This window comes from Selaginella moellendorffii, unplaced genomic scaffold (genome assembly GCF_000143415.4).
Source record: "Selaginella moellendorffii unplaced genomic scaffold, v1.0 SELMOscaffold_6, whole genome shotgun sequence".
Classification (NCBI taxonomy): Eukaryota; Viridiplantae; Streptophyta; class Lycopodiopsida; order Selaginellales; family Selaginellaceae; genus Selaginella; species Selaginella moellendorffii.
Genome location: NW_003314267.1, coordinates 3,637,994 through 3,663,350, shown reverse-complemented (window position 1 = coordinate 3,663,350; position 25,357 = coordinate 3,637,994). Strand labels below are relative to the sequence as shown.

Below are 25,357 nucleotides of genomic sequence, written 5' to 3'. Positions count from 1 at the left end.
TCTTTGCGAGTCGGGAAAGGGAAGGGCTTGCTTCGTGTTGAATCATGGCAGGAGGAAGCGGCGACATCGAAAGTGCTCGAAGCACCAGCGACTTGAGTTTGCGATGGGGTTTTATCAGGAAGGTGTATGGGATCCTGATGAGCCAGCTCGTCCTCACAGCGATTGTTGCTGGCATTGTTGTTGCTGTGAAGCCGATCAACAGAGCCTTGGGACACACCCCATGGATATCGCTCGCGTTAGGCGTTTTCGCGCTCATACGTAAGTATTTGATTTCTCATAACAAGTTTTGACTTTTTTTCCCTGGCAGTGTTGTGCCCCCTCTACATTTATCGCCAGAAGCATCCACTCAACCTCATCCTTCTGGGTTTCTTCACCATCTTATTAAGCTTAACGGTTGGTTTCGTGTGTGCTTATACTCGAGGTAATGTTTTTGTGTTCACCTTGAGTTGGAACTTTTCCTGATTTCTCCCCTACAGGGGAGATTGTATTGCAAGCATTGATTCTTACCGCAACAATTACGATCGGTTTGACGCTTTTTACATTTTGGGCGGTGAATCGAGGATACGATTTCGGCTTCTTGGGACCGTTGCTTTTTGCATCAGTACTGGTGTTGATAGTTTGGGGAATCATCCAGGTACGCGCATTCAGCATAAGTTCATCACCCCTGTTACGAAAACGCAATGCAGGCATTCTTTCCCATTGTGCGAATGTTGACGAGTGTTTACACGCTCCTTGGAGCGCTAATATTCAGCCTCTACATCGTTTATGACACTTATTTGTTGATCCAACGCTTTGACTACGACGAGTACGTATGGGCAGCCGTGAATCTCTACATTGATGTGATCAACCTTTTCCTCTACATTTTACAATTCTTGCGGGGCAATCCTTAATAGCGGAGTAAGCTCTCGACCATGTGCTCACGCTATTCACGTGAACACAAAAGCAACCAGACACTGTACACAAAAGCAAACGATACGGTCCACACTTTTACATGTACATATAGATCAGGTTAGTGCATGGTTCTTCGAGCATTGCATTGTTTCGCACAGCATGACTACTTTCTCCAAGCTTGCTAACAAGTGGAGGGCTGTGCAAGGCGAAGCTCACTGGGCGGGGTTGCTGGATCCTCTGGACGAGGAGCTCGCGGTGGAGCTCATCCGCTATGGCCAGTTCGTCGACGCAGTATACAGCTCCTTCAACAGTAATCCTCGTTCCAAAGTCCTGGGCTACAGCCGCTACGGCAAGTCGCAGCTCCTCGACAAAGTCCACGTCGCGCCTGGATACAAGATCCACAAGTTCCTCTACTGCACCACTCTGCTCGAGAGCCTGGTCGGGAAGGTCGTGGAGGCTGTCGTCGACTTCACTGGCCCCGCAACCAGCTGGTTTGGATTCGTGGCCGTGTCGGACGACGAGGAGACCCGCAGGATCGGGAGGAGAGACATCGTGATCGTGTTCCGGGGGACGCAGCAAGACATCGAATGGGCCAGCAACCTCCTCAACTTCTTCCAGGCAAACATGACGAGCAAGCCGACCAGCTTCTTCGACACCATGTCCGGTCTCCCTCCGCTGGACGCCACCCCGGAAGAAATCGCGACAGCCGCCGCCACTCCAGCACAGGCAGAGCAGCCGCCGGCTCGCAAAGGCTTCGGCCTTCTCGGTGGAATCGCTGGAGGAGTCATCACGGCGGTGCGCGACATCCACTCCAACCTCCCGTGGAACAAGATAACGATTGGCAACCGGTGGGTGGTTCCTTACACGAGCATCAATGCGGCGGACGCGACTGGGCTGGGAAAGCTCTCGGCCAGGCAGCAAGTCATGGAAGCGGTGTGCAAGCTCATCGATCTCTACAAGGACGACGAGCTGAGCATCACTGTGACGGGACACAGCCTGGGAGCGGCCATAGCCACCGTGTGCGCCTACGACATCGCCAACGAGAAGAAGAACAGGAATCCTCTGAGCGGCGCCACCATCCCAGTGACCGCGTTCCCTTTCGCGTCGCCGCGGGTGGGCAACTTGGAGTTCCGCGCAGCGGTGAAGAACGTAGAGGGTCTCAGGATCCTGCGTATCGGCAACCTTCCCGACGTTGTCACGCTGGTGCCTCCCATTCTCTGGGGATACGTCCACACCGACGACGAGCTATCGCTCAACACGCCGGACTCGCCACATCTCAGCTTCCCGACCTTGGCGCTCGGCCAGTTCCACGATCTCCAGGTCTACTTCCATCTCATCGACTACAAGTTTGATCCGGCGCTCAAGCACCACCAGCTGGAGCTCGTGAACAAATTCTCCAACGCTCTCAGGAACCCGACTGTGCCAGATAGTTGGTGGGTGGTGGAGAACAACGATGTGATCCGAGACGAGAATGGAAAGTGGGTGTTCAAGAGCTACAAAGTCACTGCCGACGAAGAACAGTTTAACTAGCAAGAGTGTAAGTGTGTGTGTGCGAATAATGGCGCGAAGGAGACTCTAAATTAGCATGTTTGAGCAGGGAGAATATTCCTGCGTTCAAATAAGATGCTTCTCTAAGCCCTAAATTCTATTTGAATATTTTTGCGTTTGAATAAGATGCTTCGTCCTCCTCTGTTAACCCTAAATTCTACCATATTCTATGCGCGAATTCTGGGTGGTCCACGAAAGGATTCCGGTTGTGCTGGTACCTTTCGCAAACTTTTGAGTTACGGATTTCTTCGCTGGGCGATGGAGGGTCTGCATCATTCCAGCGCAAAAGCATTGAAAGGACTCCCATTTCGGCATTTGCTGGCCAGCAAGGAAACGAAAGTGAAATTCGGAACACAGCCAAGGAATTCTTTTTACCTATGCTCGGAGTGTTCGAGAGACGTAGAGAGGGAAAGTAGCGCACTGCCATATACATCACAGATCGGGCGATGTCTCCTCTCACCTATAGTGAGAGTTATTTTGTTTCTATCGCAAGGACCACAAGGACAAAACCAAGGAGTTTGCGGGCTACCTCTTTGGGGGGACGCCACGATTTCTTATCGGTGGCGGTGTCTGCTCCAGCCTCGCGATTCGCTGGGACGAGACAATCGCCCACGCTCTCCACAGTGCAATCGCCGAAGTATTTGTTTCTTCTGGACGAATTCACTGCGCGATCACTGCGATCATTGGAAAAACAAACTTCTCAAATGGAAAGAAGAAGTTTAGAGACCATTGGTGTCGGCTGGCCTTAAGTTGTGTAAGTCTGTAAACTCCGGCTGGCCTTGCTTGAGCCCATAAGAGCGTGGCCACAAATGTTCTCCTGGAAAAAGAATTCATAGTGTCAACATCTCTGGAGATTTGATTGCACAGACTTAGCTGTTCCAGCCATCGATCTTCCCTGCTAGTTCTTTTGGAGCACTTCTTTGGCTGTAAATCTCGATTCTAGTGAAAACATTGTGAGAATCTTAAGTAAAATGATGTAAGTCTTACATGTCATCTGGCGAGCTTGGATCCTCATCTAGAAATTTTAGAGCCTCCCATACCTGCTTATCTTGTAAGTTTTTCTTACAAAACCAATCTCCAGTTAAGGTTCTCTCACCTGGACATAAGAGATTGAATCATGTCCCTCCTGGACAATGTGGTGGAGTTTGAGCTCCAGCGCAGTACCCGTGAGAGCTTGAGTTCCTTCATAGTAGCTCTCACTCTCGCAACTCGTGGTGGTTGCCAGCGCTAGCCCATGATGCTGGGATTTAATCCCCACACAAGCAAAGCCTACCACAAGCGCGCCAAGCACCGTGCGCTTCCATGGCCATGGCTGCCTCCCTACAAGCTCTAGGGAGGAGTCATTCTTCTCACTGTCAAGGGAGCCCTCGTTTCTCCTCCCAGGAAATTTTCCAGGGCACACATTCATAAGCGCAATAGCCATTGGGGGGGCAGTAGAATATCCCACCGAATAACCTCCATATGGCTAGGGCAGACGTGGCACCTAATTACATAAGCCCTAATTGGGCACACAATGTAACACATCAGCTCATGTTTAGGGCTTCCGTGTCCAATTAGGGCTAACGTGTCAAGCACTAACGTTCAAATTTTTTAAAAATAAAGCATATTCTTCGTGCGATCAGCTCTTGTTCTTGAGCTGGGCGAGCCTCCGGCAGAGCTCATCCTCGGACACACCAGATCGTGGCGGCGGCGCAGCCACGGCCACCCGATGGATGCCCGGCTGCGGCATCTGCGCGCCCACCTCGAGGCCGTGCGCATCCGCGACCTGGAGCATGAGCCCACTGACGCTCTCCTCGGGCGTGGCCAGGGACGTGCTCCCGGCCATGGCGCCCTCCACGAACGCCGCCTGGACCTCGACGCCCACGAAGGCGCGCTCGAACGCGTCCATGGTGCGCGACACCTTCTGCATGTTGCCCACCGCCAGCGCGCCGTGGAGGGAGGCGACGATGCCCGCCAGCGCGCCGCACACGCCCTGGCTGGTGGCCTGCGACGCCAGGCGCGCCACCACCGCGTCCAGCCGCGACGCCAGGCGGAGGTAGTTGAGCTGCTCGGCGTGCTTGCGGATGGCGTTCTGGGCGTAGACGCGCGCGCCGTCGGCGTTGCCCTTCTCCATGGCCTTTTTGATCTTGAGCTTCTCCTTGGCCTCCTCGGCCTCGCACTTCTTGGCCTGCCGGACCAGCCCCTTGGATGTGAGCTTGAGATGGAATACCTGTTCCATGAGCTTCTTCTTGTCGCCGCCGCCGCCCATCTCTCTCTCCTTCGATCGATCGCTCGCTCGCTCGCTTCGAGAACGAATGGATTCCACCCACGAAGAACACTATAGCCCAACGGTAAGTTGGGTATATTCCACGTACGATATCTGTACGGGGTGGGGTGTCTTCTCGGAGTTTTGCGCATAGATCGACCACAGAAAAACACGTCAGGAACACCACTAAACTTTGCAGGAGACTCACCGATCGCCTCGAGAGTCTTTGCACATACTCTAGGAAATACAGAGGTCAATCTCATTTGCGTCGCGAGAAGTTCATCGAGCTTTGCTGAAAAGACAAAGAAATACACTGTCCGGAACACCGCTAAACTTTGCAAAAGACTTACCAGTCGCCTCCAGAGTCTTTGAACACTCTCGGCAATTCAAAGATCCTTGCTGAAAAGAAAAAGAAAAACACCGTCCGGAACACCACTAAACTTTGCAAGAGACTTACCGATCGCCTCCAGAGTCTTTGAACAATCTCTCGGCAATTCATCGGTCATGTTGATCTTCTAAGTGCATCGAGCTTTGCTGGAAAAGAAAAAAGAAAAATACTGTCAGGAACAGCACTAAACTTTGCAAGAGACTTACCGATCGCCTGGAGAGTCTTTGAACACTCTCTCGGCAATAAAAAGGTCATGTTGATCGCGAGAAGTTAATCCATTCCACACGAGCTTGCAGAAATCCAGGAAGCTCGCTCCCGGATGAGAGCGATCCTGCCAGATGCTCTAGCAAGGAATTCGTAAAAGACTTCGGCTATGATAGTATCAGGCCTTGCAAGGAAAAGAAGATTTTTAGGACACAGACACTATTGACAGACCAGTACCTTCGTCATGGAAATTCACCATGCATCGCTGCGAAAAACGGCATCTCATACCTCTCCCGAAACTCCTCCTTCTTGGCGTCCATGACTTTGATCAAGTCCATGTAAGTCTGGTTGCTTCCGTTCTTCCTGCCTGTATCGAAGCCGAACTTGATGAGCAGTCTAGCCAAGCTCCCGTTTCCTACGTCCAACGCGGCGTCCATGCAAGAGTCGCTCGCGTTTGCCCCAGCTCTCAGCAGCATCTGGGCTATCTCTTCATGCTCCCACAGAACTGACTGGTACAAAGGTGACACTCCATCCTCTTCTTCGAAATCCGGTGATACTTTCTTTCCCAATAACTTCTCCACCATCGTTTCGTCTCCAAGCTGTGCCGCGATCAATAGCAGCTTTTGAGATGTTTCCGTCCAAGAGTCTGGAGAAATCCTATGGAACTCGCCCAGTATCCATTCCGTGTTCATGTTCCTGCACGTGGTCCACTCGTTGAGCACGTCCCAGTATTCGTAGTCGAACATCCTCCGGAACTTCAACTCTGGAAGTTCCCCACCATCAGTAACAAGCTCGCTGCTGGACTCTACTTCATCTTCCTCGAGCTCTTCCATCACTTGTAAGCCAGATTTCTCATCTTCCGGTACCTGTAAATCGTCTTTGGCAACCTTTTCTTCGCTGCTGGAACTTCCATCAAACTTAGTTTGCTCTTCTTTCCCCTGACCGAGCTGCAAGTCATCTTCCTGTAGCTGTTGCTTGTTCTCTAGAACTTGTTCCTCAGTTTCACGAAAACCGCCAAGCATCTCCTTGAGAGTTTTCTCTGCTTCGCCAACCCGTTTACGTCTGTCCATGAGCACTGTCAGAAAGTCCATGACTTCCAAGTTTCCCTGCTTTGAAGCAAGATGGATCAAGTCCAATGTAGCCAAGTATCCCAGCTTATCCAACGCATAGGCCACCATTTCCCTGCTTCCGTACCCAATCAAGTGCCTCCACAAGTCCCTGGGAGTTTCTTTGATCGACACGATCGTCTCAAAAACTTCCGCATTTCCCTCTCTGGAACACCCGAAGCTGAAGGCATCCAATCCACGTCGACTTGATTCTTCCAAGTGCTTCTTCAGTTCGAGCAGGCGATCACCTTCAATCTTGAGATACGCAAGACGGCTGCTATAGTGGTTTCGGAAAAGCTGAGCGGCCTTTCCTTCAAGCCCAACCGCAGTGCCTGTAGTCCTCAACGAGCTGCTTACCTCGGAAAGAACTGCGATCACATTTAAGCTCACGCTCTCTGCAGCCGCCCCTAGCAGGTTGTCCAAAAAATCAGAGCTAGTGAGTTCGTCCTCCTGGCCCAACGAGTTCGCTCCTTGTTCCAGCAAGAAAAACACCGCGTCTATCTTGTCACCAGCGACTGCGTAGTATAGTGGAGTCCGTCCCGCGATTTCGTCGTTCACGTAGTCCCTTCTCCCACTAAGTTTCGCACGGTCCAACACGATCTTCATCATCTCTGTTTTGCCTTGGTACGAAAGCTTGTGCAGCGGTTTCAGCGGCCACCTCCGGTGCCAAGTATTATAGTCCATCTTGAAGTCCTGAAGAAGAACTTGTAGCACTTCGGCACTGTCCGCCTCGCAAGCCTCGTGAAGTAGCCATTCGTCTTGTTTAGAAATCTCCCTCCACCGAGAGCACAGAACCTTCAGTGCTTTCGGACTCCCGGCTTGCACGCAGCGACGACATAAACGAGGAACCTCTTCGTCCAGCTTGATCTTAACAATAGACCACCTCCACCTGACGATGCTTTCTACGCCTTCCCCGTAATCCATGTCGCAGAACAAATCCACCAGCGTGTTTACCTTCGTGTCCACCACCATGTTATCCGCTGGTTGAAGGAAAACAGCATCCGGAACTCCAGGAAACTTTGCTTTGAAAGCTGGAAGCACTGCTGTGTACGCCTCCGTAGATGCAAGCTTGGAAGGATCCCGGAGAAAATCCTCATTAAAACTGCAGCCGATGTTGCAAAGCTCATCGTAGGCCGCTTGCACCTCTGCCAGACACTGCTGCAAGGAGATCCTCTCGTCGCGATCCGACATGCAGCAGCCCTCTACCACCTGGAAAAGCTTCGTAAAAACTGGCTCAAAAGCTTCCATACCGGGTGGCACTTCCAGAGACACGGGAAATCCTCCGTAGATTTTCTCTTCGATGAAGCCTGCTGAAAGCTGTTCCGGCACCTCCCCGTCGAGAAACATCTCAACCAAGGTCATGCCGAGAGAGTAAAAGTCGGAGGGATAAGGATTCCGCATCACTTCCTGCAGCACCTTCTGCTCGTCTTGATCGCAAAGCTCGGGACTGACCCAAAACGGTGAACCACCTATCGTCTCCTTCAGGTAAGCTATGTCTCGTTTCCGGAAACTGAAGCCGAAGTCTATCAACTTTGGAACCCGAGACTCGTCCACCACGAGCACATTGCTGCCTTTCAAGTCTCCGTGGTAGACACCATTCTGATGGCAAACCGATAGCCCAATAACGAGCTCCATGAACAGCTCTAGCTTCGTTTTCCACCAAGCTGCGTCTGGAACCGGAGGATGGTGTGCCTTGAGAAACGCATCCAGCTGCGGGCCTTGAACAAGCTCCATGACGAGACAGACGCATTCCAGCTCCTTGCTGTAAGCAACCCCGTAGACAGTCACCACATTTCTTGCCCCTTGGACAACTCTCATGTTGATTCCTTCCCTGGTCATCTCCAAAACCTCGTCGTCGTTCTCCGGCTCCCGGATCTTCTTGACAGCGACAGGAACTCTCTCGGATGGCTTGGAGAAATCCGGGGCTTCATCCGTCTTTTGGCCGTAAGGCAAATACCGGCCTCTTTCCAGTCTCTCCGGGATCTGAAAACCAGTTGCCACTGTCCCTTTGAAGATGCTTCCATACCCCCCAGCTGCAAACTCAATTGCATCCGCCTCTAGCTGCAAAGTGTTGAGATAAAACGCTTGCAGGCTGCTGCTGCTCATGCTGTGAACTGACTTCTCCGCAGTGTCCCGACGACCACCCCATCGAGCACGCTCGTATCTTGTTCTAGCCAGCGCCATCGCCAGAGGTCAACTGAGAAAGCCTGACTTTGCAGTATCCTATTCCCACAAGCTCACTCGTACGGACATCACTTTAGCCAGAGTTCTTGCCGAGCCTTCCGAATTTGATCGCCTGGACAAGCCTCTCCAAGTTTCGGTGCGACGATCCGCCCGGGCTGACAGCGGTTTTCACAATGGCTGAGAACTCTCTGGCTCTTTTCTTGATCTCGCGCCCCTCGCCTTCGCAAAACAGCTTTTTGATGACTCTTGCCACTTCCTCATCGCTCACAAGCTGCTGCTTTGCGTCGTCGGTCGTGAATCTCAGCCCAATCTTCCAGTCTTCCGCAATTCTCTTGCAGTTCATCGTCTGCTCGGCGACGCAGGGCCAGCCGAGTATCGGTACTCCCATCGCCATGCTCTCCAGTACCGAGTTCCATCCGCAATGTGATAGGTGGCCACCTAGTGCCCGGTGCTGGAGAACTTTCACTTGCGGAGCCCATTCCACGATCAGTCCCTGCCCTTGTGCCTTAGTCGCTCCCATAAACTCCTGGAAGGATCTCTCTGAGTAGTCGGAGTCCGGAACCAGTAAGTTTTTTCTCATTGCCCAGAGAAAAGGCTGCCTTGTGTCCCCCAGCCCTTTCACAATGCTTCTCATCTGAGCACCTGCAATGCTGGCTATACTTCCGAAAGAAATGTAGAGAACCGAGCCTGGCTTTTGAGAGTCAAGCCACTTCAAGCATGCCTCGTCTTCGCTCCACAGACTCTTCCTGCCCCCTGTGTCTTCTACCAGGAGTGGCCCGACTGTCACGTAGTTCTGCGTTCCAAGCTCTCGCCTCATGGACTCAACTCCGGCGCTCTCTAGCTCTTCAAAGGAGTTGACGAGGACCCACGATGCATGTTTCAGAGCTTGAATCTTGCGAATCCTGTTTGCAAAGCCGGGATCTTCCCCAGAGTCGTAGCGAAGAACGGTTGGAAGGTCCCGAGCATAAATTGGCTCGACCCCAGGAACGCAAGTCACAAGGTTGTCGAGAAAACCAACAGAAGAAGGATCTGTTTAGGAAAGCGTCAGATATGCATAACAATGCGGTCATTTCTTACCTTTTACTCCAAGATAGCCTTTCTCAACAAGCAGTGGAAGATGATAATTCACAAGGGAGTAAGCAACGTTGGACGTCCACAGTGCAACCCTGGGGACCCCAAATCTGTTCGCGACGGCTTGAGCCCATCCAAGATAAGCGTCCGAAATCACACAGCTAACACCGTCCAGTTTCCAGAGAAGTTCCTCAAAGGGCTTCGCCATCTCGTCGGAGGCAACGAGGGACGCATTGAGGGACTCGTTGAAACCTCCGTCGAAGGCTTTCGCTGCAACGCCGTCGGAGATGCCCATGAAAGTTATAACTCCGGAAGAATGCTCCTGGAGAGAGAAAGAGGAAAAGAAAACTTAAGCAGCTCAAGAACATCAACAGTTCCAAGTACCTTAGACACGACTTCTCTGGATCCCACAAGTCGCTCGTGATTTCTGAAAGTGTTGACAAAAGTGATGTCAATACCAGCAGCAGCCAGTTGATACGAGAGCTGAAGAAGCGGGCTTATATGGCCTTGCATAGGAAATGGCACAGCCACAACCCGAGGCCTTTCCACCATAGCTTTTACTTGAGCGCAAAGGAACCTACAAGCAAAGAAAATGTGACCCCCTTTTACCTTCTAGTCCACAGTACTCGTTAGACGACAAAGAGAAAAAAATCCAAGCTAATGTATTCCTGGACTGCACATTACACACTGGTTTTCTTGAAGGAGTGCGTATTTACACGCTATGTATATGTAAAACTCAAACCTTCCTTCACGAGGCAGTGTTTGCTCGCTCGCATTCGTCGATCCATTCGCTATAGCTGGAAAAATCTCAAAAGAGTGAGAAAGATCGAGAGCTAGAAGCGCTAGATTAAGAAACTTACACATCGATTGGCTCGCTCAAAGCTAGAATGCAAACGAAAGATCCAGTCAGTCAGGTTTTGGGAGAATCGAAAAGAAAACGAGGACACTGACCGTCAATTTGAGTGGAGTACTTCTCCTGGCAAATCCTGCACGACGCTTCGCCCACGGCATTCTTTCGATCCCTGCGAGAGGAAAGAGATGAGGGAGCGCTTCTAAAAACCCTAATGCGGCACTTACATGCGGCACTCGACGCTGCTCTCGTGATTGCAGAACGGGCAGCTAAACACCGATGGCAGCTTCTCCTGCATCTTTCTGCTGGGCTGCGGCTTCTTGGCGGATTTGCGCTTGCCCATTTCCTCCAAAAACCCTAAATTTTGATTTAGGGTTTATCAAGTAACAGAATGGCGAGGAGAGCTCTGGCGATGGCCGCTGGCGCCTTGAGCAAGCCCCAGCTGGATGGAGTGGAAAGGATTATCGCTGTGGCTTCAGGGAAAGGAGGAGTCGGGAAATCCACCACGGCAGGTTCGTGTTCTTAGAATTCTTTAGAGTGAATGTTTTTGTTTTTACATAGTGAACTTGGCGGTAGCGCTCGCTTTGAAATGTAAGCTCCGGGTGGGGCTTTTGGACGCTGATGTCTACGGGCCTTCGATTCCACTGCTCATGAATCTCAGTGGACAGCCTAAGATCGATAGCGGTAAGAAAGTTTTCCATTTCGATGACATCCAGTTGAGAAGAAAAAAATGTAGCGAACAAGATGGTCCCGCTGGAGAACTATGGTGTAAAGTGCATGTCGATGGGATTTCTGATGGATAAAGATGCGCCAGTGGTTTGGAGAGGGCCGATGGTATGATCGTCTCCTTGTTCTTTCTTTGAAGGTTTTTGTTCTTTCGAGCAAAAAGACTGTCTTTGCAGCTCTCTACAGGTCATGAGCGCGCTGGAGAAGCTGACGAGAGGTGTCTCGTGGGGAAAACTGGATATCATGGTCGTGGACATGCCGCCAGGCACTGGTGATGCGCAGATATCAGTTTCACAACGTCTGAAACTGGCAGGTGATGAAGGATAGTTTTTCTTGTTTGAGATCTTCTCCTCTCACAGCTTTTCTTGATTGATCCAGGTGCTGTGATTGTGTCGACGCCTCAAGATATTGCTCTGTTGGATGCAAGACGAGGAACAAACATGTTCCAGAAGGTTCACGTTCCGGTGCGTCGTTCCATTGTTCTATCCATTTTCCTGTAAGTTCTCTGTTTTCCAGATTCTGGGATTAATTGAGAACATGAGCTACTTTATTTGCCCCGGCTGCGGCCAAAGCTCACACATTTTCGGGCACGGAGGATGTGAGACAACCGCTAAAGAAATGCAAATCGACTTCCTTGGCAAGGTATAATCCAATATACATCCGGTTTTCTCTTGAGGAATCTCGTTGTGTTTTTTGTCCTCAGGTTCCACTTGATGTTCATATCCGAGAGACTTCAGATGAAGGAAAGCCTATCGTTGCTTCAAGTGCTAACAGCGATGTCGCTGCAGTGTACAACAGCATTGCTACAAGAATAGTTGATAAAATGAGAGAGCTCGCGTCAGCGGGTGCATACGTGACACCCAACATCTCTGTTGGTTAAATCTTTAAATGCAGAGCTCTTTCATTGTTTTGTAGGAATTGTCAGCTGAATCACGGTAGTCTGGTATGTATCTTACGTCTTTCTTGAGTTGACTACTCATCATAAGTTGACTAGAGTTGACTATCGTTTTAATTGTCCAGCAGTTCCGTGCGCAGCCCGGACATCGAGGTCAGCTTAGACCCAGTCTAGCTTTCTTTCACTTTACGTAACTCAAAGCACGCGGTGCCACAGTCTGCCAAGTCTGCCCATCGTTGTCGGCGGCACTCTATAAAAGATTACCGCTGCATCTTTCGATTCGCCACTTCATGGCAATGGCGGTTGTAAGCAGCCAGTTCTGCAAGTCTGCGGGGGTTGCGCTCGTCTACAAACGAGGCTGGAGAAATGAGGAGGTACTCGATCTCACCGGTAGGCCTCTCTTCAAGGTCAAGCACCCCTCCTTTCTCTGGAACCGCGACCACTATATCGTAGACCTCACTACGAATGCTCCACTTGTTCGTTTGCGGCCACAGGTAAACACCATCACTTTCCTGAAGCTCCTGAAATCCTGACAATCTGTGCTAGCAGATGTTTTTACCAGTGAGAGGTACTTGGTATGGATATGATGCCCAACGGGACCGCATGCTGTTTATGCTGAGGAGCTCTTCGATCTTTCAGATAAGCATGTCGATTGATGTGTTTGTGGGGTCGGACAAGGAGCCGGGCAAGAACAGGCAGCCGGATTACCAAATCAAGGGACACTGCTTCAGCCGGGGCATCGATATCGTTCGAGGCCACAACCAAGAGCTCGTAGCACAGGTAATTCAGATTGCTTTGGTTATCTGACTTCGCATGAACTGATTGTATGTATTTCAACTAGGCCAAAGGTGGTTCGTTATGGGGCTGCACTGAGTACACCATAAGCGTGGCGCCTGGAGTCGATATTGCGTTCGTTGTCTCACTGATCGCAATCGTTCATGACAAAAGGAGCAGCTCGAATGCTTCCTCGACGACAGTGTAACCCAAGGTTTCAGAACAGTCGTGTGTGTACATAGATAGAGGCCACCATTTGGGCGGCTCAATTGACTGTTGAATTTGATAGTGCTTCTGGCCACGAATTGAACCGCGGTCTCGGGGGGAGTTTCAAATTAAGCAGACTTGTCTCCTTGATGCATTACATTACCTTAATGCTTCAATGTCAGAGTAATATTTAATCTGATTGGATCGGGTTTGCACCTCAACAAGGCGGTATGTGAGACTTTTTCGATCTTTCAGCTCAGATTGTCAATGGATTAGTGTTGGTCATCTCGCTGGTCGCAATCTCGTAAGCAAAACTTCGCATGCTTCGAGACTCGCACACTTGATTGGATCTTGAGGCATAGGCTGCAAGACAGGCTTGTTTGGTTGCTTGAGAATCTAGCAGCGGTAGAAACGCTAGAAGAAACTTACACAGCGATTGGCTGCGATCGGGTGGGGCATTGTGTAAGATTTTCCAGGAGAAGTACTCTACTCAGTGTCGTTGACATTTGTTCACCTTCTTTCGATCCCTGCCCGAGGACAGAGATGAGCAAGCGCTCCTAAGATCGTGACAAACCCTAAATCAAAATTTAGCAGGGCATCTTTTTCTTTTACTTAAATAAGCGGGATCTTTTAATTGGAAATGAATTACAAGGTATTTCCTGGTCATTGGATTGGCATAATTAGATTGTGGCCGTCTATTGGAATTGCATGTTTGAAAGAAGGGTCAAAGAGTTTGCGAGCGAGGAGTATCGGGTCACAATGAGAAAGAACTAGAAGAGAGGAGAGAGTGATCACCTTGCATAGACATGAATCTAGAGAGTTGGATAGAATTCAAGCACCTAGGCCATGGTTCTTGGAGGCCAAGGGAGAATGCAGATTAGTAGATAATGGAAGAATCTGGGGCATTGATCTAGCAAGCTTGGATGAACCAGGGTCTGGGGATGAAGGAGAGCGCCAACCAGGCACAGGGGATAGAGTCTGATCAGGATAGAAAGGAGGAATTGGTCTAACGGTTGATAACATTAGTTCTATTAGATCTCCACGAGGCATTCAATGTGCACTTGGTGTCTAAAAGTGACGGGACAGGATTCTAGGAAAGATTTTTGGCAAGGGCGAGTAGTCTCTCATGAACATCCTGCTAGAATACCCTGAAGCTGATGTATGGAGTAGATTGCCAAGTTTTGCAAAGCAAATGGACTCATTTTTCAGGAGGTTTGGAATGAATGAACCAGTCAGGTGGAGACTATGTGAAGGTGATAAGGAGCGTCATGATCTAGTAGTTTACTCTCCATCTGATGGTGTCTACACACAAGGCCAAGATGGTGGCATTCGACTACCTGTCAATCAGCTCTTATCTCAGTCTTGTAAGCAGCTTAAGGACATATTACCACCATTTGTAACGTTTGTGGAGGGAGGGCTTTAAGTCCAACGAGAAATCTTAAAATTCTGGGATGAGGACAAGTTTAAGTCATTATAGTATTGGAAATCATTATAGCAGTTTTGGAATCTAGAAGAGACCTACAGACTATCAGTTTATTGCTCGTGTTGTAAGCATGCCTACCCATTTTTCCCAAGGTGGCACCAGAAATCTCAAGAGGCTTTTGGTGGACTGGTGAAGCCTTAGACATTCACATGCTCAAGGTGTGACTTATTACAGAAAGTGATTTCGCAGTAAGTAGCAAGAAATCCTGCAAACTTTGCTCTTCTTGGCCCCTTTGACAATCACCAACTTTATGATTCACAACGAAAGTTTGGAGTTGTCAAGATTCAGATACTTAACACAAGGAATGGAAGGTTTTTAAAGCCTTTTCCTATTCTATTCATCCCCTAGAAGAAGTTCAAGAGGTAGGAAAGAGAAGGTGAACTTCTCCAATACCTTTTGAGGCTGTTGATAGAAGAATTGGAGGAGCTCTTTGAAACTTGGAGTATCCATGAGGTATGAGTACTACTCAAGTACGTGCAATGTTTATGGCGTGGACGGGAGATCATGTAGCACAATGCATGGTTGGCAGTTTTAAGCGGGGTGGACCATCAGGATGTAGGTGCTACTATATTGCTTCTACACTCTGAGATGGGAGAGATCTGTTCGATAAAAACATGTAATTGCTCTTTGTTTTCCTACTGATTTTATAATCTCAATCATTTACTTCTAAACACCTTTTTTTTCAGAATCCCATGTCTGCTAGGACATTTGAGTTACTATTTTCAAACATTTTAGAAGCACAACAATATCAAAGAGGGATGAGTATCTCAATGAAGCTAGTCTTGCTTTTGTCTCAGTTTTCTGGAGGCTTTATCAATTATACAAATATGCTTTTTCATTTTCTCATTTGAATATTCCAACTATGTTCATGGTCCTAGATTTTGTTTTTGATCTGATGCAGTGAGACATGTTTCAAAAGTTTTTTTGATTATCTCAAAAGCAATGACAAACTCTCTTCCATATTAGAAGTGGTGATTCAGGACATAAATTTGTTATTTTCAAGCCCTTTCAAGCAAGATGTTGGCCATCCAGTTTAGAAAGGTAAATGTGTACATTGAGTTATTCTTTTGTTTACTTATTGCTTCGTTTTTGAGTTACAAAGCAGAAGAATCGTTGTATTTTTAAGTAGAATTCAAATGGAAATCTGAAGAAAATTGGGTTGTGTGTCTCCAATGTTGCTCACTTATTTTTCAAGCAAAGTAATGGAGGATGGACTAAGGAAAACCTTGAGATTGGGGCTGTTATATTTATGCTATGGAGGACACTTAGGGAGGAAGAGTTTGGAGCGAAAAATGTTCCATTGGAGCATAATATTGGATGTGGAGATATTTTAGCGACATTCAAAGGCATAGCAGCCATATCAACTTTTGGTGCTATCCATTTGAGTGGGTAGTCAAGAATTATAATGCAATCTACTCTAACAACAAGGACAACAAAATTTCAAACTCATGGTATTTTTTGAAATTTATATTTAAGGGTGTGAGCAAGCAAGTGTTTCAAGATATGGATTGTAGGTCTTGATAGATGGTAGGTTTAGAGTTGAGTTTTTCAAGGAAGTAAGAGGGCTTTATGGAGAAGGTTTCAAAAGCTTGTTACAGCAACCAATGCTTGTTGGTAGAAGAAAATAGATTCTGGAAGCTATAATGGGTGTAAAAGAAAATTAAAGCAACTTGTTCATCATGTCCTTTCGCTTGGGGAGATCTTCAAAGTAGGGGATTGTGTAATAGTTTGAGAAGATCACACGAATGAAAGCAAGACTTGGAAGGCAAAGATTGAACCCTTATTTTGGATACAACAAGATTTCAAACTTAAGGTTTTTTTCGAGTAAGCATGCATTGGTTGAAGCTAGAATGTCTTGAAGCCATTTGGTGGCAGCTACAGATGTAACAGCAGGGATGGTACTACTAAGAAATGGAGGCAAGAGGGACATTGCTATTTAGCCAGTGCAGGAGATTCTACACAAGTTCATCTTATTTCCTTTACTCATAGCTAGCACAGATATATGTTACGAACAACTTGGCGTATTTGCTAATGATCACTATTTGACTTTCCATCCAACAGTTGCTACAAGCCGAAGAGTATGATGTCTAGGAGTGGACAAACGTAGATGTTGTAAGTTTGTTGCTGAGATTAGTAATGGGCAATCGTTCTTAGAGGCTATAAGGAAGTTAAGGCTTAATGGTGACTTGATCAAGTTTGGGAATTCTATGTTGCTATATTGATGCTAAAAACCAGATATAATCTTTCTTGTTTGAACTCAAGTTAACTACTTTTCCTTTCAATGCAGAAAAAGCCAAGTCCATCTCATGCATTACCTGAAAAGATCATTCTAGCCAGTGATGATGGAGATGGCAATGACTTCACTGATGAAGAAATTCCAACATATGAGCGGATTTTTCACAAACTTCCACACGGTGATCGACAATACAGTAGCTATGGTTAAAAATTTCTAGTAAAGTATTGGCTGATGCAACATGACGTCCAGAAATCCAACATTGCACAAGTTCATAAGTGGGTCAAACTACACCAAAACTTGTTGCTACACCATAATTTCAAGTCAAAAAACAACACCACAAAAGCTACGATCATGAAGTTCATCCATGATAAATATGAAGGTTCTATCTTTCTCTTGTGTTTTCATAAGCGAATCATCTACTGGCTTCCCAAAGATATTTTGGAGAGAATGCTAACCTAGAAGCACGACAAGGAAAGAAAGGTAATTGCTTGTTCCAATACTTTTAACTATTTCTTTTTCAACAGAAATGTTCTAGTGTGCATGAAAAAGAGAATATTATGTTGGGAGAGAAAATTACAAACACTCCAAAGGTATGCGAAAGTGGAAGCCGAGGAAGTGCAAGTGGACAAAGTATCAAACTTTACATTTCTTTCTTGAGTTTTAACTTCATGTGGTTACAGGTACCACATAAAAGGAAGACTATTGTCCCTAAATAATTCAAAAATTGTGCAACTGAAGAAAAGAAAAAGAAAAAAGTGTCAAAGCTTTTGATGTTCCATAAAAAAAGTATCGGTTACCATGTCACAAGTAATTTACTTCATTCCCTTTCCATTTTTATTTCTTATAGAACACTTTCCATTTTTTATTTTTTACACATGGGCAAGCAACTGAGATGAAATGAAATAAAGCTGAGTGTTAGCATAACAATGTCACAATGTTGGAATAATTCCACACAATATATTACAATACTGGCCGAAAAGAAAAACTCTCTCTCTACACGAGTCTTGTGGGGAAAACTGGATATCATGGTCGTGGGCATGATGCACTGGCAGGTAATGAAGAATAATTTTCTCATTTGGAATTTTTCCCCGTGATTGTGTCGACTATTGCTCTGCAAGACCAGGGACCAACATGTTTCGTTCTGGTACGTCGTGTCAGTTTTCTATTTTTCTCTGTCAGATTCTAGGATTAGTTTGCCCTAAAGCTCGTTACTTCTCTGCTTTTTTCTTAGGTTCCAGTTGATGTTCATATTGGGGAGATCATTGTTCAGTGCTGTGGCTGCACAGTGTACAACAACATTTCTACAAGAATAGTTTGATAACACGAGAAAACTCGACATCTCTGTTGGTTAAATCCTTACATGCAGAGCCCTTTACACCATTGTTTTGCTCCGATTGTCGGCTGAATCACGGTTGTCTGGTACGTCTTTATGTTTCTTACGGTTGAGTTTCTGACTGCTGGCCATTGTAAAAAAGATATTTCAGTCTCTCTCTCCATCAGCTGGCAATGATGTGAGCCTTTTCGGAGTTTCCGGTCTCTTCCAAGAAGAAAACACGAGAGTAACGCGGCACCTTCCTTTCTGTATGTTGGCTACACGACTAAACTTTTTCTGATATTTGTATTTGATTTACAAGCGTTTACGATAGTTTGTCGTGGCCGCGAGTCTTAATGGGACACACCAACCAGTAGACAGGATATTGGTGTGGCTAACAACTGAGAGGTTTAGACGTCTACTGACTTTCGGTCGTCTCTCTTTAAATCAGAAGCTTCATCGAGAGACGGTCGCTTCAATCGTTGAAGCTTCTGAAGTGTTCTTTGTGGAGGAGTTAAAATCCCGAGGGCAAGAACAAGCAGCAGCAGCAGAAAATGGGTTCTCTCGTAGATAGCCGGCCTCATGCGGTTGCACTCCCGGTCGCAGTTCAAGGTCATGTTTCTCCTCTCTTACACCTTTGCAAAGCTCTCGCCTCCAGAGGCTTCGTCATCACCTTCATCAACACGGAGGCCGTCCAGAGCCGGATGAAGCATGTCACAGACGGTGAAGACGGCCTTGACATTCGCTTCGAGACTGTTCCCGGTACTCCATTGGACTTCGACCTTTTCTACAAGGACAACCGGCTTATCTTCTTCAAGTCCATGGAGGATATGGAAGGTCCGGTCGAGAAGCTGCTGGTGGACAAGATCTCGAAGAGGGGGCCTCCAGTTTCGTGCCTCATCTCGGACTTGTTTTACAGGTGGTCGAGAGATGTGGCTCAAAGGGTCGGGATACTCAATGTTACTTTTTGGACCTCGACTGCTCACTCACTTCTTCTCGAGTACCATTTACCGAAGTTGCTAGAGCATGGTGACATACCAGTGCAAGGTACTCCGCTCTTTTACAGGTTTTCCGTGTCTTACCTTTTCATCCTTGCAGATTTTTCAATCGACAAGGTGATAACTTACATTCCCGGGGTGTCGCCACTGCCAATCTGGGGCCTCCCCTCGGTGTTGTCCGCTCACGATGAAAAGTTGGATCCCGGGTTTGCTCGCCGGCACCACAGAACAACGCAAATGGCTAAGGATGCATGGGTCCTTTTCAACAGCTTTGAAGAGCTCGAAGGTGAGGCGTTTGAGGCAGCCAGGGAGATCAACGCAAACAGCATCGCAGTTGGACCTCTTTTGCTTTGCACTGGCGAGAAGAAAGCAAGCAATCCAAGCCTCTGGAACGAAGATCAGGAGTGTTTATCGTGGCTGGATAAGCAAGTTCCCGAGTCAGTTCTCTATATATCCTTCGGCAGCATCGCTACTCTCAGCTTGGAGCAGTTCATGGAGATCTCAGCGGGATTGGAAGAACTCCAGAGACCATTCCTTTGGGCCATTCGTCCGAAGTCAATTGCCAACTTAGAGGCTGAGTTCTTCGAATCATTCAAGGCGAGAGTTGGCGGCTTTGGGCTCGTCGTGAGCTGGGCTCCTCAGCTGGAAATCCTACAGCATCCTTCCACCGGTGGATTTTTGAGTCACTGTGGCTGGAACTCGACGCTCGAGAGTATCTCAGGAGGCGTTCCAATGATCTGCTGGCCTTGCATCGCCGAGCAAAATCTTAACTGCAAGCTGGTGGTGGAGGACTGGAAGATCGGATTGAAGTTCTCAAATGTAGCGACTCAAAAGCTCGTTACCAGGGAGGAATTCGTGAAAGTTGTGAAGACACTCATGGAAGAAGAAAGTGGTAGCGATATGAGGAACAACGTTAAAAAGATCAAGGAAGAAGCTTATAAGACAGTTTTGAAAGGTGGCTCTTCGTATGGCAACCTCCAAAAGTTTGTGGAATCTATGAGGAGTATCTAGAAAAACATTTAAGGGCAAAAGAATTTCTTTTAATTTAATATAAATGGTTAGTCTTGAATAAAAACTATTATTTAGTCTTAAGCAAGATACCATTAGAATATACTTAGATTTAACAATCCTAAGTAAATTCCCATTAACGTGAAATGCGGTCACGTGTTTTTTACGAGCATATTCCAGGTCCATTTGGTGCTCTATTTTTCCTGTAGCGAGGAAAAGGGTTTTAGATGGATAGATAGATAGCGATCCCAGCTCCTAGGTTTTCGAGCGTGGATTCCATCGCTTTGCTCCTCGCCGCCGCGCAGATCGAATTGAGCAGATGGGATCGCTGGAAGCAAGCATCGAATTGATCGGCGATCCCCAGGAGCCGATTCTCTACGTGAATGGGAAGCGCTACATTCTTCCCGATGGGTTAGCTCACATGACGCTGCTGGAGTATCTCCGAGGTGAGAATTTGTGAGAATTTGCACAGCATCGGTGCTCTTGTTCGGGTGATTATTTCCAGGGCTTGGCTTGACCGGAACGAAATTGGGATGTGGAGAGGGAGGGTGTGGAGCGTGCACAGTGATGCTTTCTTTCTTCGACAATGGAGAAGACAAAATCAAGTGAGCTTGTCCCTGTTGAGATGAGAGCAAAGAATTAAACTGCTGTTCTTCTTTTGTTCTTAGTCATCGAGCGATCAACGCTTGCTTGGCTCCGCTCTACTCAGTCGAAGGCATGCACGTCATGACCGTGGAAGGAATTGGAAGTCGGCGTAAAGGCCTTCACAAAGTCCAGGTAGCGTTGATGCTAAAACTATACTCCATAACTTCTCTTCGCAAACTTTGGCACAGGAAGTCTTGGCTAACACACATGGCTCGCAATGCGGTTTTTGTACACCAGGCTTCGTCATGTCGATGTACGCACTGCTCAGGACTTGCAAGATGCCACCAACAGAAGAACAGATAGAAGAAAGCCTCGCGGGGAATTTATGTCGATGCACGGGTTACCGGCCTATTCTAGAGGCATTCCGGTCGTTCACCAAAGCAGATAGTTTCCTCTACTGGGATGATTCTGCTAAGGCAAGTGGAGTCGCTGTGAATCGGGCCTCTCAAGGTGGTAAGATCTGTCCTGGTACTGGAAGGCCTTGTGACTGTGGATCCGAGAAGAAAACCGGTTGCTGTAGCGTACAGGAGAAACCATCAGAGATCAAGGATCGGGGGGAGCTTATTTTTCCTCCCGAGCTAATGACCAGGAAGGTTCAGTCTTTGGTTCTGAAAGGTGCTGAGGATTTGCAGTGGTTCCGTCCGTTAAGCCTGCCTGACTTACTGGATTTGAAGAAACGGTATCCGGATGCTAAGTTGGTGGTCGGGAACAGTGAAGTTGGCATAGAGACAAGGTTTAAGAACTTGAGGTACCCGGTACTGATTGCAGCTACTCACGTCGCAGAGCTCAACGCCATCAAAGTTCTCGACGATGGTCTTAATATTGGTGCGTCCGTGACGCTGGAAAAACTCCGGGAAGTGATGCATGCTTGTGTGAAGGACAGGAAGGCTTACGAAGTATCTGGATGCGACGCATTCTTGGCACAGTTGAAGTGGTTTGCAGGGGTTCAAATAAGAAATGTTTCCTCTATTGGAGGCAACATTTGTACTGCTAGTCCTATCTCGGATTTAAATCCTCTTTGGATAGCAGCGGGGGCCGTTTTCACCTTAGTTGATGACAGTGGATTGCCGCGGTCAGTACAGGCAAGCGACTTCTTTATCGGGTATCGCAGGGTGGCATTGCGGAAAGGAGAGATTCTTGCCAGCGTTTTTCTTCCATGGACGAGGAAGAACGAATATATAAAGGAGTTTAAGCAGTCTCACCGCAGAGATGACGACATCGCTCTTGTCAACGCAGGGATGAGAGTTCATCTAAAAGAGGAGACGGGGAAATGGCTCGTATCGGGGATTTCATTGGTATATGGTGGAGTTGCCGCTGTTCCCGTTCGTGCGAGCAAAACCGAGACTTTTATGCAAGGAAAGGTTTGGGACAAGTCGACCCTGGAAGGTGCTCTTTCGGAGCTTCAGAAGGACATCATCATTGCCGATAATGCTCCCGGAGGCATGGCCGAATTCAGGAGGTCTCTCATTTTGAGTTTTTTCTTCAAATATTTCTTGATGGTGGCGGACAAGCTTCAGCAGGATGAAAATGTCGAGCACGAGTTTTCCGAAAGGTTCATGTCAGCAGCTGATCCTTACAAGAGAGACATTTCTAGTGGGATGCAAAACTTCAAAACTATAGTGGATGGATCAGCTGTCGGTCAGTCTATCGCTCATGTTTCAGCAGAGCTTCAGGTAACACCACAGTTTCTTTCGCACGAAAATTGAGCTGAAAATGCAACAGGTATCTGGTGAAGCACAATATCTTGATGACGAGCCTCTTCCACCCAATGGACTGCATGGTGCGTTGGTTTTGAGTACCAGACCGCATGCTCGTATCGTTTCTGTGAGCTACCGAGAGGCGGAGACTGTTCCTGGTTTCGCTGGTTATTTTTGCGCAAAAGACGTTCCTGGAGGAAATGATATTGGAGCTGTGGCGCATGACGAAGAGTTATTTGCAACGAACGTTGTCACATGTGTTGGTCAGGTAGGAATATATATGTTTTTTAGTCATGGCTAATTGCTCTTCACTGTGCCAGGTGATTGGAGTTGTTGTTGCTGATACTCAGTATGCAGCAAGGGCCGCAGCACTAAAGGTCAAAGTGGTTTACGAAGACTTACCTGCGATTCTGAGCATTGAAGACGCCATTGAGGCTGAGAGTTTTCTTCTGAAGGCGCCCCGAGTCCTTTCGAAGGGGAACGTACAAGAGTGTTTCGCCAGTGGGAAATGCGATCACATTGTCGAAGGCACTGTGCAAATGGGAGGACAGGAGCATTTTTACTTAGAACCGCATGGAACAACAGTATGGATTCAGGATGGTGGAAATGAGGTTATGATGCTATCATCGACACAGGTAAGCTATTCTTGCGTTCAAGGGGCCAGAACTTACAAGGTTTCTGATGTCTACAGGCACCTCAGAAGCACCAGTATACTGTAGCGCACGTCTTGGGCATTCCAATGCATAGGGTGGTTTGTAAGACAAAACGAATTGGCGGTGGATTTGGAGGAAAGGAAACTCGTGGATTTGTCGAAGCAGCTGCAGCGGCCGTCCCTGCATATCTCTTAAGGAGGCCGGTGAAGCTAGTACTTGACAGAGAAGTGGACATGGCAATTACTGGTCAAAGGCATGCTTTCCTTGCGCGTTACAAGGTACCTTGTTATTTATCCATGTGTGCGTTGCTTTGATTCATCGCTCTTCAATGTGAAGGTTGGTTTTACAAACGAGGGAAAAGTTATGGCATTGGACCTTCAGATATATAACAATGGTGGCAACTCATTGGATCTTTCGGACGCTGTTCTGGAGAGATCCATGTTCCATTCGGACAACGTTTATGTGATCCCTAACGTGCGCATATTTGGAAACGTATGTTTTACAAACATTCCCAGCAACACAGCGTTTCGCGGATTTGGCGGACCTCAAGGGATGCTTGTTACGGAGAATTGGATTGAACACATTGCAAAAACTCTGGGAGTACCTGCTTCAAAGATCAGGGTGTGTATCTCTAAAAAAACGTTTTTTCTTTTGCTGCCGACGCTCAAAAACTTATGTTTTTTACTGTTGACTTTTTTAGGAAATTAATCTCCAAGGAGAAGGTTACGAGCTGCATTATAGCCAGGTTCTCGAGAACTGTCGTATAAAACAGGTTTGGTCGGAGTTGAAGTCTTCTTGTGAGCTTGCCTCACGTATGCATGAGATCGATTTATTTAACAAGAAAAATCGGTGGAAGAAAAGAGGAGTAGCGATGGTCCCTACAAAGTTTGGAATATCATTTACAACCAAGTTTATTAATCAGGTGAATGGTTTAATCAGGCAGCCTTTGATGGTGGAAATGACGGAATTTTCTCGTCCAGGCAGGTGCATTGGTCCAAGTTTATACAGACGGTACAGTTCTAGTGACACATGGTGGAGTTGAAATGGGACAAGGTTTACACACAAAAATCGCACAGGTCGCTGCCACTGCGTTCGATATTCCCATAAGCTCAGTATTTATATCTGAAACAAGCACCGACAAGGTACGCTGCTTTTCACCTTTCAAGTTCTGCTCACCACGTCTTGGAATGTAAGGTACCAAATGCTTCGCCTACTGCGGCTTCTGCGAGCTCTGATATGTATGGTGCCGCTGTTATCGATGCATGCAACCAAATCAAAGAAAGGATGAGACCATTGATGTCTCAGTACGACTCGTTTGCGAAGGTACTAATCCAAGTTACGTTTCTTTGGCTAATCTTTGTTGTTATATTGCAGCTGGTTATGGCGTGTTACTTACAGCGTATTGATCTCTCAGCACACGGGTTTTACATAACACCAGACATTGGTTTCGATTGGAAGACAGGGAAAGGATCACCTTTCAGCTACTATACTTATGGAGCTGCTTGTGCCGAGGCAGAGATAGATTGTCTTACTGGTGATTCACACTTGAGACGTGTTGACATCGTCATGGACTTGGGACATTCGCTGAATCCCGCTATTGATATTGGCCAGGTTCGAAGAGTAGAAAAGTTGCTACTTGCTAACAGTTTCTACGTACGTGTAGATTGAGGGTGCGTTTGTCCAAGGCCTCGGCTGGGTAGCACTAGAAGAACTTAAGTGGGGTGACAAAGCTCATCCTTGGATAAAGCCCGGATATCTTTTCACTCAAGGCCCCGGAACTTACAAACTGCCAACAGTAAACGATATTCCGATTGACTTCCGAGTCTCGCTCTTAAAGGTTTGGAATCTTTCCTTCATAGGACTTTGGCTGATGATATGGTGACTAAATCCAGGATGCTCCGAATCCAAGAGCCATCCACTCGTCGAAGGCAGTGGGGGAACCCCCGCTGTTCTTAGCTGCAGCGGCGCTTTTTGCAGTAAAAGAAGCTATCGCTTCTGCGAGAGCTGAAACGGGACTTCACGGGTGGTTTCTTTTGGACACCCCGGCCACTCCAGAAAGAATCAGGATGGCATGCGTAGATGATATCACTGCTCGCTTCGCTTCGGCCGACTTCCGTCCAAAGTTAAGCGTTTGATTCTCCTGCTAACTTTCTGTACAGAAATTATACTAGAGGCACCCCACATCTTTATTTACATATTGTCGTCTTTGGATCTCTTTCAAGACACTGTTCTTCTC

At 47.5% G+C, this 25,357-nt stretch overlaps 10 protein-coding genes across 15 annotated transcripts; 6 read left to right on the top strand and 4 right to left on the bottom strand.

Moving 5' to 3' along the window:
- The first annotated feature begins 12 nt into the window (after positions 1-12).
- Positions 13-988, top strand: LOC9652171 (BI1-like protein). Its single transcript, XM_024670825.1, has 4 exons — positions 13-258; positions 308-421; positions 477-634; positions 687-988. Exons 1-4 carry the CDS (start codon positions 45-47, stop codon positions 888-890), a joined length of 690 nt encoding a protein of 229 aa, XP_024526593.1. The 5' UTR covers positions 13-44; the 3' UTR covers positions 891-988.
- A 62-nt stretch (positions 989-1,050) lies between these two features.
- On the top strand, positions 1,051-2,421 carry LOC9635277 (phospholipase A1-II 6). The gene has a single exon (XM_002966032.2). It carries the CDS (start codon positions 1,051-1,053, stop codon positions 2,419-2,421), a length of 1,371 nt encoding a protein of 456 aa, XP_002966078.2.
- Positions 2,422-2,515: 94 nt separating this feature from the next.
- On the bottom strand, positions 2,516-3,916 carry LOC9635276 (extracellular ribonuclease). Of its 2 annotated transcripts, none has more exons than XM_024670820.1 (7): positions 3,536-3,916; positions 3,427-3,479; positions 3,314-3,378; positions 3,167-3,256; positions 2,969-3,102; positions 2,815-2,899; positions 2,516-2,757 (listed from the first exon to the last, which is right to left on the bottom strand). In XM_024670820.1, the coding sequence occupies exons 1-7, from the start codon at positions 3,860-3,862 to the stop codon at positions 2,597-2,599; spliced, it is 915 nt and encodes a 304-aa protein (XP_024526588.1). In that variant the 5' UTR covers positions 3,863-3,916; the 3' UTR covers positions 2,516-2,596. The 2 variants fall into 2 exon arrangements, with proteins under 2 accessions (XP_024526588.1, XP_024526589.1); XM_024670821.1 differs by having other exon boundaries at positions 3,314-3,363.
- An 83-nt stretch (positions 3,917-3,999) lies between these two features.
- Positions 4,000-8,593, bottom strand: LOC9635275 (ESCRT-related protein CHMP1). 2 transcript variants are annotated; one of them, XM_002965660.2, is made up of 6 exons: positions 5,514-5,562; positions 5,279-5,460; positions 5,142-5,218; positions 5,035-5,083; positions 4,893-4,976; positions 4,000-4,816 (listed from the first exon to the last, which is right to left on the bottom strand). In XM_002965660.2, exon 6 carries the CDS (start codon positions 4,685-4,687, stop codon positions 4,058-4,060), a length of 630 nt encoding a protein of 209 aa, XP_002965706.1. In that variant the 5' UTR covers positions 4,688-4,816; positions 4,893-4,976; positions 5,035-5,083; positions 5,142-5,218; positions 5,279-5,460; positions 5,514-5,562; the 3' UTR covers positions 4,000-4,057. The 2 variants fall into 2 exon arrangements, with proteins under 2 accessions (XP_002965706.1, XP_024526581.1); XM_024670813.1 differs by having other exon boundaries at positions 4,814-4,976; positions 5,514-8,593.
- LOC9635274 (7-deoxyloganetin glucosyltransferase) lies at positions 8,581-10,214 on the bottom strand. The gene is made up of 3 exons (XM_024670816.1): positions 10,022-10,214; positions 9,644-9,959; positions 8,581-9,595 (listed from the first exon to the last, which is right to left on the bottom strand). The coding sequence occupies exons 1-3, from the start codon at positions 10,187-10,189 to the stop codon at positions 8,640-8,642; spliced, it is 1,440 nt and encodes a 479-aa protein (XP_024526584.1). The 5' UTR covers positions 10,190-10,214; the 3' UTR covers positions 8,581-8,639.
- A 66-nt stretch (positions 10,215-10,280) lies between these two features.
- Positions 10,281-10,862, bottom strand: LOC9652170 (transcription elongation factor 1 homolog). The gene is made up of 4 exons (XM_002965658.2): positions 10,715-10,862; positions 10,589-10,659; positions 10,498-10,519; positions 10,281-10,434 (listed from the first exon to the last, which is right to left on the bottom strand). Exons 1-4 carry the CDS (start codon positions 10,828-10,830, stop codon positions 10,386-10,388), a joined length of 258 nt encoding a protein of 85 aa, XP_002965704.1. The 5' UTR covers positions 10,831-10,862; the 3' UTR covers positions 10,281-10,385.
- A 9-nt stretch (positions 10,863-10,871) lies between these two features.
- LOC9652169 (iron-sulfur protein NUBPL) lies at positions 10,872-12,125 on the top strand. Of its 2 annotated transcripts, none has more exons than XM_002966031.2 (7): positions 10,872-10,999; positions 11,049-11,171; positions 11,224-11,321; positions 11,400-11,526; positions 11,592-11,677; positions 11,730-11,855; positions 11,917-12,125. In XM_002966031.2, the coding sequence occupies exons 1-7, from the start codon at positions 10,879-10,881 to the stop codon at positions 12,091-12,093; spliced, it is 858 nt and encodes a 285-aa protein (XP_002966077.2). In that variant the 5' UTR covers positions 10,872-10,878; the 3' UTR covers positions 12,094-12,125. The 2 variants fall into 2 exon arrangements, with proteins under 2 accessions (XP_002966077.2, XP_024526590.1); XM_024670822.1 differs by having other exon boundaries at positions 11,592-11,709; positions 11,786-11,855.
- Positions 12,126-12,404: 279 nt separating this feature from the next.
- On the top strand, positions 12,405-13,219 carry LOC112345000 (protein LURP-one-related 10-like). Its single transcript, XM_024670780.1, has 3 exons — positions 12,405-12,602; positions 12,658-12,888; positions 12,950-13,219. Exons 1-3 carry the CDS (start codon positions 12,405-12,407, stop codon positions 13,088-13,090), a joined length of 570 nt encoding a protein of 189 aa, XP_024526548.1. The 3' UTR covers positions 13,091-13,219.
- A 5,285-nt stretch (positions 13,220-18,504) lies between these two features.
- Positions 18,505-20,196, top strand: LOC9652168 (linamarin synthase 1). Its single transcript, XM_002966030.2, has 2 exons — positions 18,505-19,167; positions 19,219-20,196. Exons 1-2 carry the CDS (start codon positions 18,675-18,677, stop codon positions 20,127-20,129), a joined length of 1,404 nt encoding a protein of 467 aa, XP_002966076.1. The 5' UTR covers positions 18,505-18,674; the 3' UTR covers positions 20,130-20,196.
- A 104-nt stretch (positions 20,197-20,300) lies between these two features.
- On the top strand, positions 20,301-25,337 carry LOC9652167 (xanthine dehydrogenase). Of its 3 annotated transcripts, XM_002966029.2 has the most exons (14): positions 20,301-20,572; positions 20,632-20,731; positions 20,795-20,903; positions 20,960-22,444; positions 22,494-22,736; positions 22,789-23,103; positions 23,160-23,399; positions 23,458-23,742; positions 23,822-24,043; positions 24,102-24,263; positions 24,316-24,444; positions 24,496-24,732; positions 24,785-24,958; positions 25,014-25,337. In XM_002966029.2, exons 1-14 carry the CDS (start codon positions 20,446-20,448, stop codon positions 25,254-25,256), a joined length of 4,071 nt encoding a protein of 1,356 aa, XP_002966075.1. In that variant the 5' UTR covers positions 20,301-20,445; the 3' UTR covers positions 25,257-25,337. The 3 variants fall into 3 exon arrangements, with proteins under 3 accessions (XP_002966075.1, XP_024526578.1, XP_024526579.1); XM_024670810.1 differs by having other exon boundaries at positions 24,316-24,732; XM_024670811.1 differs by lacking the exons at positions 20,301-20,572; positions 20,632-20,731 and having other exon boundaries at positions 21,009-22,444.
- Positions 25,338-25,357: the final 20 nt, after the last annotated feature.

Coding starts and splice junctions, on each gene's coding strand:
- LOC9635274 (XM_024670816.1), bottom strand. CDS start 10,189: ATGGTGGAAAGGCCTCGGGTTGTGGCTGTGCCATTTCCTATGCAAGGC. Junction 9,960..10,021: donor CCAGAGAAGTCGTGTCTAAG/GTACTTGGAACT, acceptor TTCTCTCTCCAG/GAGCATTCTTCCGGAGTTAT. Junction 9,596..9,643: donor AGGCTATCTTGGAGTAAAAG/GTAAGAAATGAC, acceptor TTTCCTAAACAG/ATCCTTCTTCTGTTGGTTTT.
- LOC9652169 (XM_002966031.2), top strand. CDS start 10,879: ATGGCGAGGAGAGCTCTGGCGATGGCCGCTGGCGCCTTGAGCAAGCCC. Junction 11,000..11,048: donor CGGGAAATCCACCACGGCAG/GTTCGTGTTCTT, acceptor GTTTTTACATAG/TGAACTTGGCGGTAGCGCTC. Junction 11,678..11,729: donor TCCAGAAGGTTCACGTTCCG/GTGCGTCGTTCC, acceptor TCTGTTTTCCAG/ATTCTGGGATTAATTGAGAA.
- LOC9652168 (XM_002966030.2), top strand. CDS start 18,675: ATGGGTTCTCTCGTAGATAGCCGGCCTCATGCGGTTGCACTCCCGGTC. Junction 19,168..19,218: donor TGGTGACATACCAGTGCAAG/GTACTCCGCTCT, acceptor TCATCCTTGCAG/ATTTTTCAATCGACAAGGTG.
- LOC9635277 (XM_002966032.2), top strand. CDS start 1,051: ATGACTACTTTCTCCAAGCTTGCTAACAAGTGGAGGGCTGTGCAAGGC.
- LOC112345000 (XM_024670780.1), top strand. CDS start 12,405: ATGGCGGTTGTAAGCAGCCAGTTCTGCAAGTCTGCGGGGGTTGCGCTC. Junction 12,603..12,657: donor TTGTTCGTTTGCGGCCACAG/GTAAACACCATC, acceptor CTGTGCTAGCAG/ATGTTTTTACCAGTGAGAGG. Junction 12,889..12,949: donor ACCAAGAGCTCGTAGCACAG/GTAATTCAGATT, acceptor TATTTCAACTAG/GCCAAAGGTGGTTCGTTATG.
- LOC9652171 (XM_024670825.1), top strand. CDS start 45: ATGGCAGGAGGAAGCGGCGACATCGAAAGTGCTCGAAGCACCAGCGAC. Junction 422..476: donor CGTGTGTGCTTATACTCGAG/GTAATGTTTTTG, acceptor TCTCCCCTACAG/GGGAGATTGTATTGCAAGCA. Junction 635..686: donor TAGTTTGGGGAATCATCCAG/GTACGCGCATTC, acceptor AACGCAATGCAG/GCATTCTTTCCCATTGTGCG.
- LOC9652167 (XM_024670810.1), top strand. CDS start 20,446: ATGGGATCGCTGGAAGCAAGCATCGAATTGATCGGCGATCCCCAGGAG. Junction 23,743..23,821: donor TACCTGCTTCAAAGATCAGG/GTGTGTATCTCT, acceptor TGACTTTTTTAG/GAAATTAATCTCCAAGGAGA. Junction 24,733..24,784: donor CCGCTATTGATATTGGCCAG/GTTCGAAGAGTA, acceptor ACGTACGTGTAG/ATTGAGGGTGCGTTTGTCCA.
- LOC9635276 (XM_024670820.1), bottom strand. CDS start 3,862: ATGGCTATTGCGCTTATGAATGTGTGCCCTGGAAAATTTCCTGGGAGG. Junction 3,379..3,426: donor CCAAGCTCGCCAGATGACAT/GTAAGACTTACA, acceptor TGTTTTCACTAG/AATCGAGATTTACAGCCAAA. Junction 3,257..3,313: donor GAAGATCGATGGCTGGAACA/GCTAAGTCTGTG, acceptor TTCTTTTTCCAG/GAGAACATTTGTGGCCACGC.
- LOC9635275 (XM_024670813.1), bottom strand. CDS start 8,566: ATGGCGCTGGCTAGAACAAGATACGAGCGTGCTCGATGGGGTGGTCGT.
- LOC9652170 (XM_002965658.2), bottom strand. CDS start 10,830: ATGGGCAAGCGCAAATCCGCCAAGAAGCCGCAGCCCAGCAGAAAGATG. Junction 10,520..10,588: donor GTACTCCACTCAAATTGACG/GTCAGTGTCCTC, acceptor TTTGCATTCTAG/CTTTGAGCGAGCCAATCGAT. Junction 10,435..10,497: donor TTGAGCGAGCCAATCGATGT/GTAAGTTTCTTA, acceptor AGATTTTTCCAG/CTATAGCGAATGGATCGACG.